The 15455-nt window shown below is 46.0% G+C and overlaps 1 protein-coding gene and 1 long non-coding RNA gene across 2 annotated transcripts; one reads left to right on the forward strand and one right to left on the reverse strand.

Moving 5' to 3' along the window:
• The first annotated feature begins 2462 nt into the window (after positions 1-2462).
• Positions 2463-3270, forward strand: LOC148124812 (uncharacterized). Its single transcript, XR_015744924.1, has 2 exons — positions 2463-2565; positions 3144-3270. It is a non-coding gene; the product is annotated as an uncharacterized LOC148124812 (long non-coding RNA).
• Positions 3053-15105, reverse strand: PDCD2L (programmed cell death 2 like). Its single transcript, XM_026714331.2, has 7 exons — positions 14964-15105; positions 14273-14436; positions 12523-12592; positions 9384-9742; positions 7545-7658; positions 4785-4936; positions 3053-3596 (listed from the first exon to the last, which is right to left on the reverse strand). Exons 1-7 carry the CDS (start codon positions 15072-15074, stop codon positions 3466-3468), a joined length of 1101 nt encoding a protein of 366 aa, XP_026570116.1. The 5' UTR covers positions 15075-15105; the 3' UTR covers positions 3053-3465.
• Positions 15106-15455: the final 350 nt, after the last annotated feature.

A 15455-nucleotide genomic window follows, 5' to 3' on the forward strand; every position in this document is an offset into this window, starting at 1 on the left:
ACACAGTTTTATTATACTGTAATCGTGGCTGGCTGAATATGCCACAATAGCTTGAATTTACACAAAACTGCAAGCCATAAGCCATGCTTTACAAAACACAATGCAAGGTTTCCACTAAAGCGGGGGTCTCCAACCTAAGCCACTTGAAGACTTGTGGACTTCCAACTCCCAGATTTCCTCAGCTGAGGAATTCTGGGAGTTGAAATCCACAACTCTTCAAGCGGCCAAGGTTGGGGATCCCTGCATCATGCAATTTAATAACCGTACATCACCTGCCAAAACCACTCGACACAAAGGCAGTTTTTTCCCTTCCTGCCCTCACTCTGCTGGGCACCTAATTACCACAGTGCTGCTTTATGTTAAGGATACTTACCATTTAGAGTGGCTGTGTTAGTAATTCTTCTCATCTTCCTTCTTCCTGCATCTTAGCTAAGCTGTTCTGCGTTTCTGTGGTGGGAATTTGGGAGCGGGGAACAGTTGATTTGGAGCAGAAGAGCAGAGCAGAACAGTGTGGAATCCATGCTAGGCATCTTCGCAGCCATTTACACCGAGTGTGGAATTTCACAGCCTCAACACCTCTTGGGGTGTTCCCCAAAATTTCTCAGGGATGCTGGATTGATTGAAGGACTGGTCAGGAGGGGAGGGATGGGGAACCAGAGGAATAGTTGTGCATTGTTGCACAGGAACTTTAAATTCCGCCTGAATTTACTGCAATCAGTATCTCTTAGTAAAAGCACTCTCGTGGGTAAAAGGTAAAGGTTCCCCTCGCACATACCTGCTAGTCGTTTCTGGCTCTAGAGAAAGCACTCTTAGTGTCAACCAAATGGAGTTGAAGGTTTTTCTTCCCCGAAGGACCAGACTGAGGCAGGTCTGACACCAACAAGGGAGTAACACCACGCAATTACAGCCTCCGCACAACATGGAAAGTTCTGTCAGGCATTATAGCCACTAAGTTACAGGACATATGGGTCAATACATGAGCACAGCTCAGAAGGGCATTGGAAACAATACCAAAGGCTCAAAACCTCAGTTGCTCATTGATAAAGCAATTGCCCATGAGGATAGGGTTAGGCACATCGATCTGATTCAGAGCCACACACATGGGTTTGTGTATGCCTGGCACTATACACAATCAACAGGACTCTGAGAGCCTTCCTCAAGTGTTCGTGAAGATCTGGAAGCTCCTCACAATGTAGTGGTTTCCACCCCAACATCCAAAGACTGTACACCAACCAGTCAGTGGGGTGCGGATTGGTGAGTGCCAAAGTTGCTGTCATGGATGAAACCTAGAGCATCCAAGAGTGCATCAGTAAGATGGCACCCAAAGATGGGCGGCTGAGAGGTAGCAGCAGCCGTGGAAGATCCAGCAGAAGATGATCACTCTACTAAACAAATAATTCCCTCAATACTGTCCAACTATTTACCAAGTCTGCACTACTATTAATCTTCTCATCACTCCTTATCACCCATCCCCTCCCACTTGTGACTGTAGGACTGTAACTTTGTCTCTTGTATCCTTACGAATTATATTGACTGTTTCCTAGTGTGATCTGATTGCTTATTTGTACTCCATGAGTATCATTAAGTCTTGTACCTGATGATTCTTGACTCTTGACGGATGTATCTTTTGTTTTATGTGCACTGAGAGCATTTGCATCAAAGACAAATTCCTTGTGTATCCAATCACACTTGGCCAATAAAGAATTCTACTCTATTCCATGTGCCATGGCAAAGTGTGACCTCATGTGGGATGTACCCTCAATAGCTGCGGTGGCAGATATTGGGAAATTCTAGCAGTGGCAGGAAAGAGTTAGACTGAAAGACAGCACTGATCACAGCAGCACAAGAATAAGCACTGAGTACTTGATCCATAGAAGCTGGGGTCTACTACTCTAGACAGGCTATGCAGAAAGTAACAGTATTTATTAATCAAATTTATACCATGTTGCAGTCCTATGACTCTTGGTAGGTCACGAGATAGGAATATACAGCAATATGATAAGTATCAGTGGTGGGATTCAACATTTCAACCGGTTCTGTGGGCATGGCTTGGTGGGCGTGGCAGGGAAAGGTTACTACAAAATCCCCCTTCCCTCCCCACCCCAGTAACCTGCTTTCCAGCTCCGTTCTCCTGGGCAGGGCAACAAAAGAAGACCCAGCCGATCAGCTGGGACTTAGGAGGCAGAGAATAGATGGGGTTGGCGGGGCCAGTCAGAGGCAGGATTTGCCGGTTCTCCCAACTACTCAAAATTTCCGCTACCGGTTCTCCAGAATTGGTCAGAACCTGTGAATCCCACCTCTGATGGGCAGTGGAAGTGGAAAGTGCTGGCTTCCACAACTGGGTTCCAGGGAGCTCTGGAAATCTCCCCTTCCCTTCCAACAGATCTGAGCAATACTCAACATTTCCGTTACCAGTTCTCTAGAACTGGTCAGAACCGGCTGAATACCCCCTCTGATACATATGATAATCAAATCCCAGGCCCAACATAGGATATCAGGTCTCAAAAGCCTGCTGGAGAAGCTTTTTCTGAAAGGCGGGTCAAATGGGAGAGAAGAATTAAACCTGTTAAGGTCATTCCAGAAGGGCTGCTCCAACACCCAAAAGGCCGTGTGTCAGCCTCAAGATCTCTTCGGCTACCCTAACCGCTATCTATCTCATTTATCTCTCTCATATCCTACCTACTGTATCTTCTCTGCTGCCAGGCTTAATTCTTTCAGCTGTCATTAGCAATGGGGGGAGGGGTAATTGTGGGGCGGAAGAGAGCTGGAGGTGTTTTGCATTCCTTTACTGTGGGTAAGCAAAAGGAGGGGGTGTATGATTTCTTCTTTTCAACTTTCCATTTCCTTGCTAGCTTCTATCCCTTTTTGCGCAGCTGCGAAGTTTTATCAAAATACGTCAAGGTCAACGGACAGAGGCCTCATCACCACCTGAAGATGCCCACATGATCGTATTCAGAACTTTTAATTGGAAGAGACTTCTGGACTTTGGGGGGTGGGAACAATTCCATTCCTTTGTATATGTGATCTGCGCGCCAAATTCTCAGATTCGGAATTCCATCTGTAGCTTCCACTTTAATTTCCAGTAAAAGAATAACTTTGCTCTGATCCATGGCGTCTGGGTATTTCTTTCTTGGATTTTGAAGGGAGCACACACTGACCACCATGCCTCCAGGACCACATCCATGACCTCCAGGAAATTGGGAAAAAAATCGCTGCTTCTCCCTGCATCAGAATGGCCAACCCAGCTGTAGTGGGAAGATGCAGAAACCCCGCCCCCAACACAAAAGGCATTACAGAGTCGTCCGTGGGTGCACATGTACACAATATATGCTTCTGAGCCTGGACAATATTAGCCAGATAGGACCAGTGGAGGCCAACATTTCCCTTTTCGACAAACTACAGGGCTTCATATATCTGATTCACTCTTCTTGTGTGCCTTCGGTTCGGCAAAGAATGAAATAGAATCTATTTAAACAATCGCTGGTCTGGATCTTCTTGTACAAAAATAAATTCTTCCAAGGGTGAAGAACAACCGGCTGTCCAACAACTTTTCTCACACGTGTAGACTAGCGCAGTTCCAAATTCTACTGATGTATCTGCCAAAAAAAAGAGAGAGAGCCTTTTCAAGGTTATTGCCCTCATCACAAATGCATGTAAAGAGATAATTTACGAAAGTGTTGTCCTTCAAACAAAGAAGAGACCATAAAAACACAGGATTAAAGTCAACCCTCACCCACACAATCAGGAGTCTCTCAAAAGATGTCCCAAATGCTGGGCTCATACCTCCCTCCCCTGACACCTGAGGGAAGACCCAAGTCTGAGCAGACTTCTGGAAAGCAAGGAGGGACTGAGCCCTATGTATTTCAGGGGAGAGGGATAGGCACAACGACAGAAAATGCCCTCTTCCAGGGTCCCATCAGATTACTCTTAACAGAAGAGCCCTAGAGCAGGGGCCTCCAACCGTGGCCACTTTAAGACTTGTGGACTTCAACTCCCAGAGTGGAGGCTTGCAGGAGGTGAGTTGGAATGCCTCTGTGCCTGCGCAAAGTGTCTGTTTGGCATGTGTGTGCATGCAAAGTGCGTGCACACACACAAAGCATGCCCACCAAGCCACGCCCACTGAACCGGTGGTAAGTGTTTGAATCCCACCACTGGTCCAGACCACAGCGGGGCCAGCTGCAAGGACCCTCAACCACATTTTCAGAACCAACCAACTGAATCTCTACCAGATAACTGAGCAAAGTCCTGCCTCAGTCACTTCCGTGCGATCATCCGCTTAAAGCAAATCCAAACAACTGTATCTAAAAGAGGCTAAGCATGTTCTTCACCAGTGCAGGAGCTTCCCCTGGTCCTTCCTGCCTTGTATGTTTGCAAGAAGTCCGAAAGGTCTGGGAAAGAAGCGCAGATACCAACACTTAAGGGAGTGTGATATGACCGCCCCTTCTGAATTCCAAGGATTTGGAGGTTAAGCCTCCCTGGGACTTATTGCCCGCAAGCTGTTAGCATCTCAATGATCAGCTAGTCTGGCAGACTGGGGAAAAAAATAATTTATTGTAATAGAAATCTGCAGAAGTAATAGCACAGCCAAACCAGATTGACAAGACCTTTGCAAACAGAAGCAGTATATAGGCAGAAATCAGCAGAACAGCCATCCATTCTGAAGTAGAGCCTCCAGTTTTCTACCCAGCCCCTCTTCCCTATTTACACCACAGAAAGGTGACACCCCCCCCCCAAAAAAACCCAACAACTAATTGCCAGCCAACATCTTAATTCAGGCTGCCTACCATTTTCTCTGGTCTTCAGCATGTTGACTAGGGTTGGCATCAGCTGGAATTCAAAGATTCTCCTGCTTCTGCAGTTGTTACAGGGTGGGATTCTTGTCTGGAAGTCTGCAGGTGGGGGGTTAATAAATAAAGGTTGGCCATTCCAGGAGTATCTAAGAGGCAAAAGGTCCCAAACTTATTATTACGCCAAGCTTCCATTTAGGGAAAAAGCTAGGCAGCTAAACAAAAAATACACAGTAAGAATACTTACGGTAGCAGTAGCAATAGCGATATAGCAGTGGCACTTAAGATTTATATACCGCTCGCTCCATAGTGCTTTACAGCACTCTCTGAGCGCTTTTTAAATGCCAGCGTATTTCCCCCAACAATCTGGGTCCTCATTTCATGGACCTCAGAAGGACGGAAGGCTGAGTCCACCTTGAGCCCAGTCAGGATTGAACCCCAGGCTGTGTTTAGAGGTCGCCTGCAACACTGCACTCTAACCACTGTGCCACCATGGCCCTTCTGGACCTCCTCCAATCCCAAGACACCCAGGCCTATCTTTTCAGATGGTTGGTTTAATAATACAAGTAGTCCTCAACTTACAACAGTTCATTTAGTGACCGTTCAAAAGTCACTGAAAAAGGTGACTTAGAGCCTTTTTTCATACGTGCAATTCTCGCAGCAACCCAGTGGTCACGTGATCATTCAGACGCCTGGCAACTGACTCGTACGTATGACAGTTGAAGTGTCCCATGATCAACTGATCTCCTTTTGCGACCTTTTAACAAGCAAAGTCAATGGGGAAGCCAGATACAACCGTGTTGCCAACTTAACATCTGCAGTGATTCATTTAACAACGGTAGCAAGAAAGGTCATAAAATGGGGCCAAACTCCCTTAACCAATGTCTCACTTAACAACATAAATTCTGGGTTCAGTTGTGGTTGTAAGTTGAGGACTACTTGCATTCCACTGTCATTGTATTTCATGGCCTATTACATAATGTATAGTATATTATAAAACAACAACACACACAGTGTAGTACAATTGTATGAACCACAGGAGATCAACTGTGAACATTTTTTGCTGCAGAAGCTGCCAAATGTTTGGCTTATATTTGGAATACCTGATTTTGATTTATTGTTACAAGGACTTTCAGCTATACACAGAGAAAATATTTTGCTTCAGATTGATACAACAGTGGTGGGACTTATCTCTGGGGACGATGAGTCTGCCTACCGAGGTGAGGTGGTCCGTTTGCTTTTGTGGTATGGAAACAATAACTTGGTCCTCAACACCAATAAGACCAAGGAGTTTATAGTGGATTAGAGAAGGAACAGATCAGACCTCCAGCCCTTGTTTATCAATGGAGATCGAAGGGAGCAAGTGGCTAGTTTTAAGTTTCTGGGTGTTACCCTAAAAGAGAACCTGACCTGGGGGCCCCACATTGCAGCCCTGGTCAAAAGGGCCCAGCAGAGATTATATGACCTGAGGCTTCTCAGAAAACAACTGAACGAAAAACTGCTGGTGACTTTCTCCCGCTGCACCATAGAGAGTATCTTAACTTACTGAACCCCTGTATGGTTTGCCAATTACACAGTGGCAGATAGGGGGACACTCCAGAGGGTTAATGTCATTGTCCTGAAGATCATTAGTTGCCCCCTCCCCTCTTTGGAAGAGCTTTAGAGCTCCTGCTGCCTTAAGAAAGTTCAAAACTTTCTCAAAGATCCATCTCAGCCTGGGAACCCCCTTTTTTTGAACTATTACCATCTGGCAGACGGTACAGGACAATAAAAACAAGGACAAATAGGCTGAAAAACAGCTTCTATCCCAGGGCAGGAGCTCTGTTGAATTCTGCTGTGTAGTGCAGTGTTGGTGCGGTGTCGGGGGTTTCCGGTTCAATGTGTGGAGTGTGAAAGATGTGTGTTCGTGTTTATTTTCATGGTCCTGATGTGCACTGAAGACAGTGTTTGATTTCATTGTATGAGGTGCAATGACAATAAAGTAAACTAAGTCCACCTTTTAGTTTAGTTCAGTTCATTGGAGCCAACGGTTGGGATATTTACTTAAGAAGGGGAACAGCCCTATGGCACCTCCCAATGCAGTGGGGAACCTGCTCAGAAAGGACAGCATGAAAATTCAAGGCCACATGCCAGTGGGCAGCAACTGCTTTTGTTCATACTTTATAATGTTTACAGCAGGCACATAAAACACTTGCCAGCTGGATGCCGCCGTTTGCCTCAGATCCTCCCCTTCCATTGCTAAAACGAAGCCACATAACCCTCTTCCCTACTTTCCAGGAACATCATTACACTATCAGCGGCCCGCCTTGGAGCAATGCTGTGGGAGATAAGGGAGTATGGACACCAGCAGGAACCAGAGGTGTCTAACCGAGTATCTTCCTGGGAAAGGAATTTACAACCCTGCCAGAGGCACCTGGTTTCCAAAACACTGGAACTGATACCTGATTGGACTGCTGCCAAAGCGGGGAGGATTTGGGATATGTGATTTTCACCTGGATTGGAGGAAATAAAGGGACTGTGCGATGGGGGGGGGGTGTATTTATGCTGTGGGAACCTATTATATTAGCGTTGCTACTTCTGTATCCGTATCAGTTCAGTAAAATATACTCTTGGAGAATGACACTGGCCCAAGAGTCTTTATTTGAACTGCGTGGGACGGTTGACAGCAGGGCTCGAAGATATTCTAAATTCTAGCTTAGTTCCAAACACATTCTGCCTTTTTAATACACAGAAGCTAAATAAATGGGCCTAACCTACCTTAAGATCTGTTCCTGGCAGGAGGAAATTCTTTTCATGAATTTGTAGAATATCTGGTTTCTCTTTTGAGCTTCACTCTTCTCATACTTCTCACCAGAGCCATCAGGGGTGTAACTAAGCATAGGGGAGACACTGATATTACAACCATCACAATATTACTGCATTAGTAACAAACTCCAAAGTAGACTCTGAAGTGTTTTCTACTAAACGAGAACGTGAAAACTTGGGACTGGGATATCCACAGGATGTGGTTAAGAGCCATGACATCAGGGTTGGAGCTCTGCCTGGTTTATCCTACCTGGAGGAAGATTTATCTATAGTAATTTTATGCTGTTGACTTTATGACTGATCCTGATCATTTTTACTGAAGGGAATAGTAATAATAAATAAAGAAATGTAATAGAATATATTATAGCATTAAGTAGAAAGTTACTTTATAGGCATTTGTTCTATAATGTATATGTAGAATTATTTCTGTTAATGTTCTGACCCAAGCCTCATTCAAAGCAAACAAATACCAAACAGAGATAAAAGCAAAACCTCTTTAATGCTTCTCTGTGAATTCTGTTCATTCATAGTAAAACGCTATTGAAAACTAATTGTCCCAGATAAGAACAAGCTGGTCACGTCTGCCAAGAACACTAGATTAAATTGCAAGGAAATAATCAAAACCAAAAGTCTCCAAACACAAACCAAACTTCCACAAGACTTGAAGTGCAAGAACCTCTTTGCTTCCTGCAAAGAATCCCACCTCTGAGGGCTGGCTTTTATCTCTTAAGGGAGGGGTCATCACCTTGCAGCCTTACTCCCGAGTCTCCCGTGCTGCTGCAGTTGCTCTTTCCTTCGAGCAGCCCTGCGCGCACGCCCACTGGGCCCAGGCTCCTCGGGGATCTCTTCCTCATTGCTGCCAGCTTCCACAATCCCCAAAGACAGCGCTCCACTCCCTGATGGTCCTGGCCCCATCCCTGCGTCACACGCAGGCCCCTCATCTTAGCCCTTGCTCTCCGAGACCTCAGCCATAACCATAACAGTTAAGCATTTACCACTCTGTACACGTTTGTTATCTTGCTGTTGTAAAAAAAGATTTCCATAACCATTCACTTGTTGTAAAACAATTATAAACACATGCCTGCAATCAGTTCTATCCTCCTCCTATTAAGGCATATAGCTCTCCCATCTAAATCAATCTGAATCCATCAGTTTTCCTGGATTGACACATCTCACCCCGCATCCTCTGGGAATGTAATGCATCCCAAGCCTCCCAGAGTAATCCATACCTTTGAAGTATGCTGTTAATAGCCTCAAGTGGTCAGTTGTGATCAATTAGGAAGACAATAGGAGAAGAGATAACGAAAGGTAAACGTTGCCAGAAAAAGAGCTGTCTTTTGCAGGAAGATGTAAATCTAAGTTAGAGAGTTTTACGAGGCAGTTAAAGTATATGACTTTCATTGTCCCACATGCTTTGTAGCCTTCCTCTCATGTTTATCTTGTGTATATGTGTGGATTAGTTTTACCCTAACTTTGCTTGATCAAATTAAAGTTTGATTTTGTTCTTCAAAGCCTCTGCTCAAGTTCATTTTTGGCATCATTGTGATCTAAAGTTATAGCAAGACTTTACATTACATTTGTACTTTTATTACCTGAATGGTTTGTACTTTTGTGAGCTGCTTTGAAGCCTACAATAGAAAACTATAAATATTCAAATAGCAAGTCTCTTGAATATACTCCATTCTATGAAGTACATTCTCCTTATCTGCAGACCTGGCTGTTGCTTGGTACAACTCTAGGACCTTCGCAACCCAGAGAAAACTTTCAGGTTCACCTTGGCTCAAGCCTCACCTTGCTGACATCCAATGTTCCAAATCCACATCCTCCCTCTGCTGATACTCCTTTAGGAGCCTCTGGGCATCATCCAGGTGGTCCCAACAGAGGTAGTCTTCTTCATCCACTACACTGATGTAGTAGGGCTGGAACTCAGGGCCGTGGCTGCGGGGCTTGATCTGCTCTTCCCGGGTCAGATCACAAAGGGCCCCGGTGTTTCCCCCCAGGCTCATCCTCTGCAGCAGAGCTGCACACTGTGTTTCTCTGGGGAAAGAGCTGGAAGTCCCACACAGCTCAGAAGGTGCCTCTTCACAGTCCTCTCCCCAGTCATCTGCTCCACTGCACCAGTCCGTGGCTGCTTGGGTCCATTCTTGCTCCTATCAAACCAAGGGATACAGAAGTGACTTATGCAGAGCCCGATCCAAGCAGCTATAAAGCAGTTGCTTCAATCCATCCAGCTGGAGACTTTTCCAGGCCTTGAGGAGTCAGGGTATATTTATATTCTTTTTTTCAATGCCAATATGAGTCATGTTTGAGATGGGCAGCTATATAACTTAACTAATATATAAATCTGGTTGGGGCCTTCTGCCTGCAGAACTGTTGTGGCTCGCCGGCAGCTGGTGCAGACAGCAGCAGAATCGGACTGTGGGGAAGAATGGGGACCAGTCCGGGAGTCTGGAGAGGACTCGAACGAGGTTCCTGCGTTTGATGAAGAGATGGGACCAGGGCCACCTGGGAATGGGGTGCTGCCTTCGGAGGCTCCAGAGTCTGGCAGCAGCGAGGCAGAGGAACAAGGGGAGTCTGTTTGCACTGCGCGTGTGTGCAGTGCGCAGAGCTCCTAGAAGGCAAGAGCAGCTTAAGCAGAAGGGGCGACTCGGGAGCAAGGCTTGGAGGTGATTGCCCCTCCCCTAAGATATAAAGGAAGTGCAAAGGTAGAGAAACCTTTGCAGGAAGCAAAGCCGTTCGTTCTGTTCAGATTCATCCTTGAAGCTCTGTGTGGACTTTGTACTTCGGTTGGTTTTTTACAGTTCATTTGGCACTTTAGTTGTTGGCAGCACTTCAAAGGAGAGAAAGGTGGGTGCTTATCTTGAGGGACTGTTTGGGACTCATTACAGGCTGGGAATGAACATAATTCCCAGCGCTGAAATAAAACAAGAGTTCTTTGGACTAAGTGTGTGCTTAATTACGGTCTTGGGAAGCCTTGGTCAGAATAAGAACAGAGCTGTACCTTTGAGCTCTTTATGCTTCTTTCAGGGGACACAGTGAAGGTTTTGAACAGCTGAAAACATCTTTGAAATTGAACACATGGCTATAGAAAAATCAAATTAAAATGATAAAGGAGAATATTTGTAGCTCGGGGTTGAAATGAGGGGTACTTAGTGCAAGTGTTTTATTACCTGAACTAGGTAACATCATCAGTGCTAGTAAGGAATGGGATCTGCTCTTAATTTATATTCTAGCAGCTTGTCCCATCAGGGTTGGTGGAAGTTTCTTGGTCTTCGGAGTTTCTTTGGTTGGGCTGTTTACTGTTAGCTGGTTTGGTAGTTCTTTGATTGGGATGCTGCTTACTTCTTGATCATTGGTCTGATGTTAATCTTTGCATTGATCATGGCTCATCTGATTGTCGATTGCTGATAGGAAGGTGGTTTGATCTTTCTGTTTCCTTTTTAGCTTGTGGTTTGCCTCTTTTGCATAGCATGTGGCTTATGTGTTTATTAGTGGCCAATTTGTCAAGATGCCAGGCTTCCTGGAATTCGGTAGCATTTTTGGATTTGGCTTGGTTTAGGATTGGTGACAGCTGTCCAGTTGAAACTATGGTTAGTCTGCCCATATATTGTGAAATTGAAGAGTTTTCATCATGTCATCTGACTTCTCCTTGGCGTTCATGGATTGATGTTGTGACCATTGGTGTTCTGACCAATTGGCCATCAAGGGGCACATAAGCATCTACATACTAGGCAAAAGAGACAATCAACAAGCCAAAGAGGAACAAAAAGACCAAAAGAAGTTTCCTAACAGCAATCAACCCCCAGATGATCCAAGATTAATGCCAAGATTAACATCAGACCAACCAGCAATCAAGAAATGAACAATACCCCAAACAAGAAACTGCCAAACAAGCTAACAGGAAACAGTCCAACCAAAAAAACCTCCAAGACCATCAGTGCTAACAAAGCAAGCCACCAGAAAATAAAAGCAAAAGCCACTCTCTACTAGCACTGAGGATATTACCTAGTTTGGGTATGAAACATCTTTAAGAAAACCAGCAAGCTGAGTGTGAAAGACCCCTCAAATTTAACTGTATTTTGGAGAGAAACTCTGATACATTCTCTAGGCCAATTTCAGCTAAATTTCAGGCTGGGCATTAGTTTTGAGACAGCCTTCGTTCCTCTTGTCAATATGGTGGAGCTGGGATGGCAAGAGGTTGGATGAAGGACATCCTCCAGGAGTGAAATATGCCAATCCCAACTGGAGCAGGTACCACATTAAGAAAGAAACTTGAACAAAAATAAATTAGGCATTTTTTTTAACGATTTGAACATTGTTCAGCCTATTATAACCTAACCAACACATAGTAGAACGCTTCTGGTTCACAGAGAATGTTTGCCTATCCTTGCACCCAGACTGGGAAGTTGATGTAAAAAGGCATGTTAGTCTTCCCATTAATATTCCATATAACTTGTTGCTGTTGTTAGTCGTGAAGTCGTGTCCGACCCATCGCGACCCCATGGACAACATTCCTCCAGGCCTTCTTGTCCTCTACTATTCCCAGATCCATTTAAGCTCATGCCGATTGCCTCCATATAACTATACTGAGCTATATACAGTAGCTATATTGAGACGAGGTGCACAGATATAATAAATATATTCTGGTGAAGAATACACATATTATCTTGTAGCATGTTGCAAGCTACCCTTGTGTTTCAACAGACTAATGCATATAATGCTATCTCTCCCTATGTTTCACTGACACTTAGGTACTAGATACAAGCTACCAGTTCAATAGCCATGAAATGCCCCAATTCTAACGTGAATTTTTTAATCAATAGTTAAGCAAAGGCTTGTACTTCTACATTAGAAGTTCCTCCACAGTTAGAAAGCTGACCCGGTCCACCTGCAACTGATTACAGAATATATTCTCTGCAGCTCACAATACCTGCTTCCATGTGCAGCCTTGTGTTTCGTTTCTTGGGACTTGCAAATACTGGGATCGTAACACCTTCCAGCTTTAAAAACATAGTACAGACAATAGCAAGAGACACAAATTAATTAATGCTAACAAAATTACATCCCAGTAACTTTACTAGATTTGACAGCTTAAGGGAAAAAGGTAACCTGCATAAATAAAGACATTTCTAATTTGTATTCCTTTTCTGCCATGTTCTCATTGGGTGAACTAATGCAGGATGCCACCTGATTTTAAAACAGGCCACTAGTCTATTTTGCTTTGCACAGTATTCATGCAACATATGGTTTGCTTTATTACAACAGATTACCACAACAGAGTAAAAAATAAACTATGGGTTATAAGTTACAGTGGCTGGCTTCACACAGCATACTAAGCCATACAAGGAGTCCTTGCTTGATGATGGCAATTTCCATTGTAAAACAAATCCTGTAACTTCATCACTTAGCAATTGCAATTCCCAGTCTCGCTTGCCATTGTTAAATGAGGATGGTGGATTGTTAAGCAAGGACCTCACATGGCCACATGACTTGCAACTTCCACAAGTAAAATCAATGGAGAAGCCAGCAGGAAACATCAAGTCCCAGTCAGCTCATGAGGCCAGTTGGCAGGTGGGTGTTACGGGATACAGGTAGGTAAGGGTGTTGACCAACCTTGGGCAGGCAAATGTATGATAGGGAGTGAAGGCAGGGGGATGTTGGGTAGCAGGGTCATTGGGAGAAAAAGCTGTGGGAGTGGCTTATGGGAATGATTTGTGACCTTTCCTGCCTGTTTCCCCATTGACTTTGCTTGTGGGGAAGGCTGCAAATTGTGATTATGTGACTGTCTTAAGTGTGACAACTGGGACTTCAAGGACCAGTTGCACATAGCAATTGTTCAACAGTGTCACAACTTCAAACAGCTGCTGAACCTGTAAACTATGTTTATGATTTGCTGGAGTCCCTGAACCAAATCACATCTCTGGAATATTCTTTACCATTTGAGGTCTTTGGCATGCAAGGAAAGTGCTCATCCATAACTGTCTTGCAAACTCTTGCAATAGGAATCTGGAGATTGCAGAAAATATTAAGAACTTTACAGAGTGAAGTATTACATTGATGGGCAATCTGCTAAAATAAAGCCAGGTCATGGCACATACTTCAGAGTAAATCAGGAAGCCTGTAATTGTGGAGTCTGCCTGGCAAGAACAAAGAATGCTTATCACAGGAGGATATGTGTGTGTGAATCTTGTAACAATCCTGGCTAATTGGAAAGCTGATAAAAATAACAGAGTTAGCCAACTTGCAGACCTCAGATAAGAGTTAGGCTTGCAGCAAATCAAATGTGTATTAGATAATTCCTAGAGCATTCATTAGCCAAGACTTGGGAATAGGGACAAGCTAGAGACCAATAGAACAAATTATAGAATTATTACTAAAATGTTTATTAGATGATATTTCTTATTATCTCGCTTTGTCTCACCTTCTCCTTTAGTGAAAATGTATAAAACTTACTCAATCCTTTGTTCTTGGCTCTTGGCATTTTGACCAGGAGCCCCTTTTCCTTGGAGGACTCCAGTAAAAGGCAATCAGAAAACCTGCACCTGGTGTCTGGCGTCCATCCTTGGCTTTGGCACCAGGCTCAGACCCGAATTGGGGACAACATTGCATGACTTCTTAGATTAGCTACACAAATTTCACATAAACACATGAAGTTCTGCCTGAGATAAAACTCAAACCACCTTTCAGAATTCCCCCAGCAGCTTTCTGTGGCACAAGCAAAAACGTTGATGACCCGGTGGTACTGTGAGCCTTCAAGGGGGCAATAGATTTGCACCACGTGGAGCAAGCCAGCCCTGCAAACCTCACAGGAGGGATGGATCCCGGGGACGGAGAGCTTCCAATCCTAGGAGAAAAGGAAAGAACCTGCCATTGTTCAATCTTCAATAAAGGATCTTTCTTTTCTTTTCTTTTCTGCCAGAAAAAGCCCCCAGGTGTGCTGGTTAGGCCGCCCTCTAACCAGCTGGTCTAATGCCTGCAGACACCCTGCAAAGGAAGCGGCTCCCAGCTACCCCTTCCCCCCAACTGCCCAGCCGGCATAAAGCTGGCCAGCTCAATTTCGGCCGAGGGTTTCCAACCCACGGAGGACCCCCGGCTACCCAACCCGGCGCCTCCTCCTCGCGCTCCGAGGAAAAGCCGGGACCAGCACGGCGTCCCGTTGCACCCCGCCTCGCTATCGCCAGCACCGCGGGGCAAGCGCAGCAGAGGGAAGGCAGAGGCTCGAGGCCCTCCCGTTTCTTCCACAGTCCCGAGGTTTCAGGCGGGGACCCTCGCTCGGCCGAGCCCATCAAGCCCGGGCTCCCTCTATCTACCCCACCCAGACCGCCCGGAGGAGGAAGCGACGGCGACCGGCTCCGGGCCTCCAAAACCCACCGGAGACCCGCCCAGCTTGCTGGCGGTGCCCTGCGACGGGAGGCCATCGCCCGGCGGGACGACGGCGGCGTCGCGCAGCCCCAAAAGCACCCGAGGCGAAACCGTCGCCATGGCGCCTCGGGCCACCCACGTGGCGGAAGGGGCGGCAAAGACCGGAAGCGCGGAGCCTCCCCCTTCTCCCCCCCCCTCGAAGACGGCAGGCGAGGGCGACCAAACGTGGGCGCGCGAAGCTGCCCCTTTCCAGCTGGAGGCCGGCCTGGTGCTGCTGCTGCTGCTGCTGCTCCTCCGGCGGCTCTCAGGGGACGGAAGGGAAGCCGCTTGGGCCGCCGGCCGGGAACGGGGAATCAGGAAAGATGCGGGACAGAGCTCGGCTGAGGGACGTGCGCAGGGCTGCTTCCCGGCAGGGAAGGGGCATGGCGCGGGGGCGGGGTCGAGGCCCGGCCTGCCGCAGATGTAAACGCTGCGGCGGGCGGGCGCCGCGTCTCCTCCAGC

This window comes from Pseudonaja textilis, chromosome 11 (assembly GCF_049901715.1).
Source record: "Pseudonaja textilis isolate UNSWEBS1 chromosome 11, rPseTex1.2, whole genome shotgun sequence".
NCBI lineage: Eukaryota > Metazoa > Chordata > Lepidosauria > Squamata > Elapidae > Pseudonaja > Pseudonaja textilis.

Bases quoted from the DNA above. Each gene is read 5' to 3' on its own strand.
- PDCD2L (XM_026714331.2), bottom strand. From the start codon at position 15,074: ATGGCGACGGTTTCGCCTCGGGTGCTTTTGGGGCTGCGCGACGCCGCC. The intron at 14,437-14,963 runs GTGGGTTTTGGA...CTTTTCTCCTAG, and splicing joins GCAAGCTGGGCGGGTCTCCG to GATTGGAAGCTCTCCGTCCC. The intron at 4,937-7,544 runs GTAGGTTAGGCC...TTTGCCTCTTAG, and splicing joins TGCCAGGAACAGATCTTAAG to ATACTCCTGGAATGGCCAAC.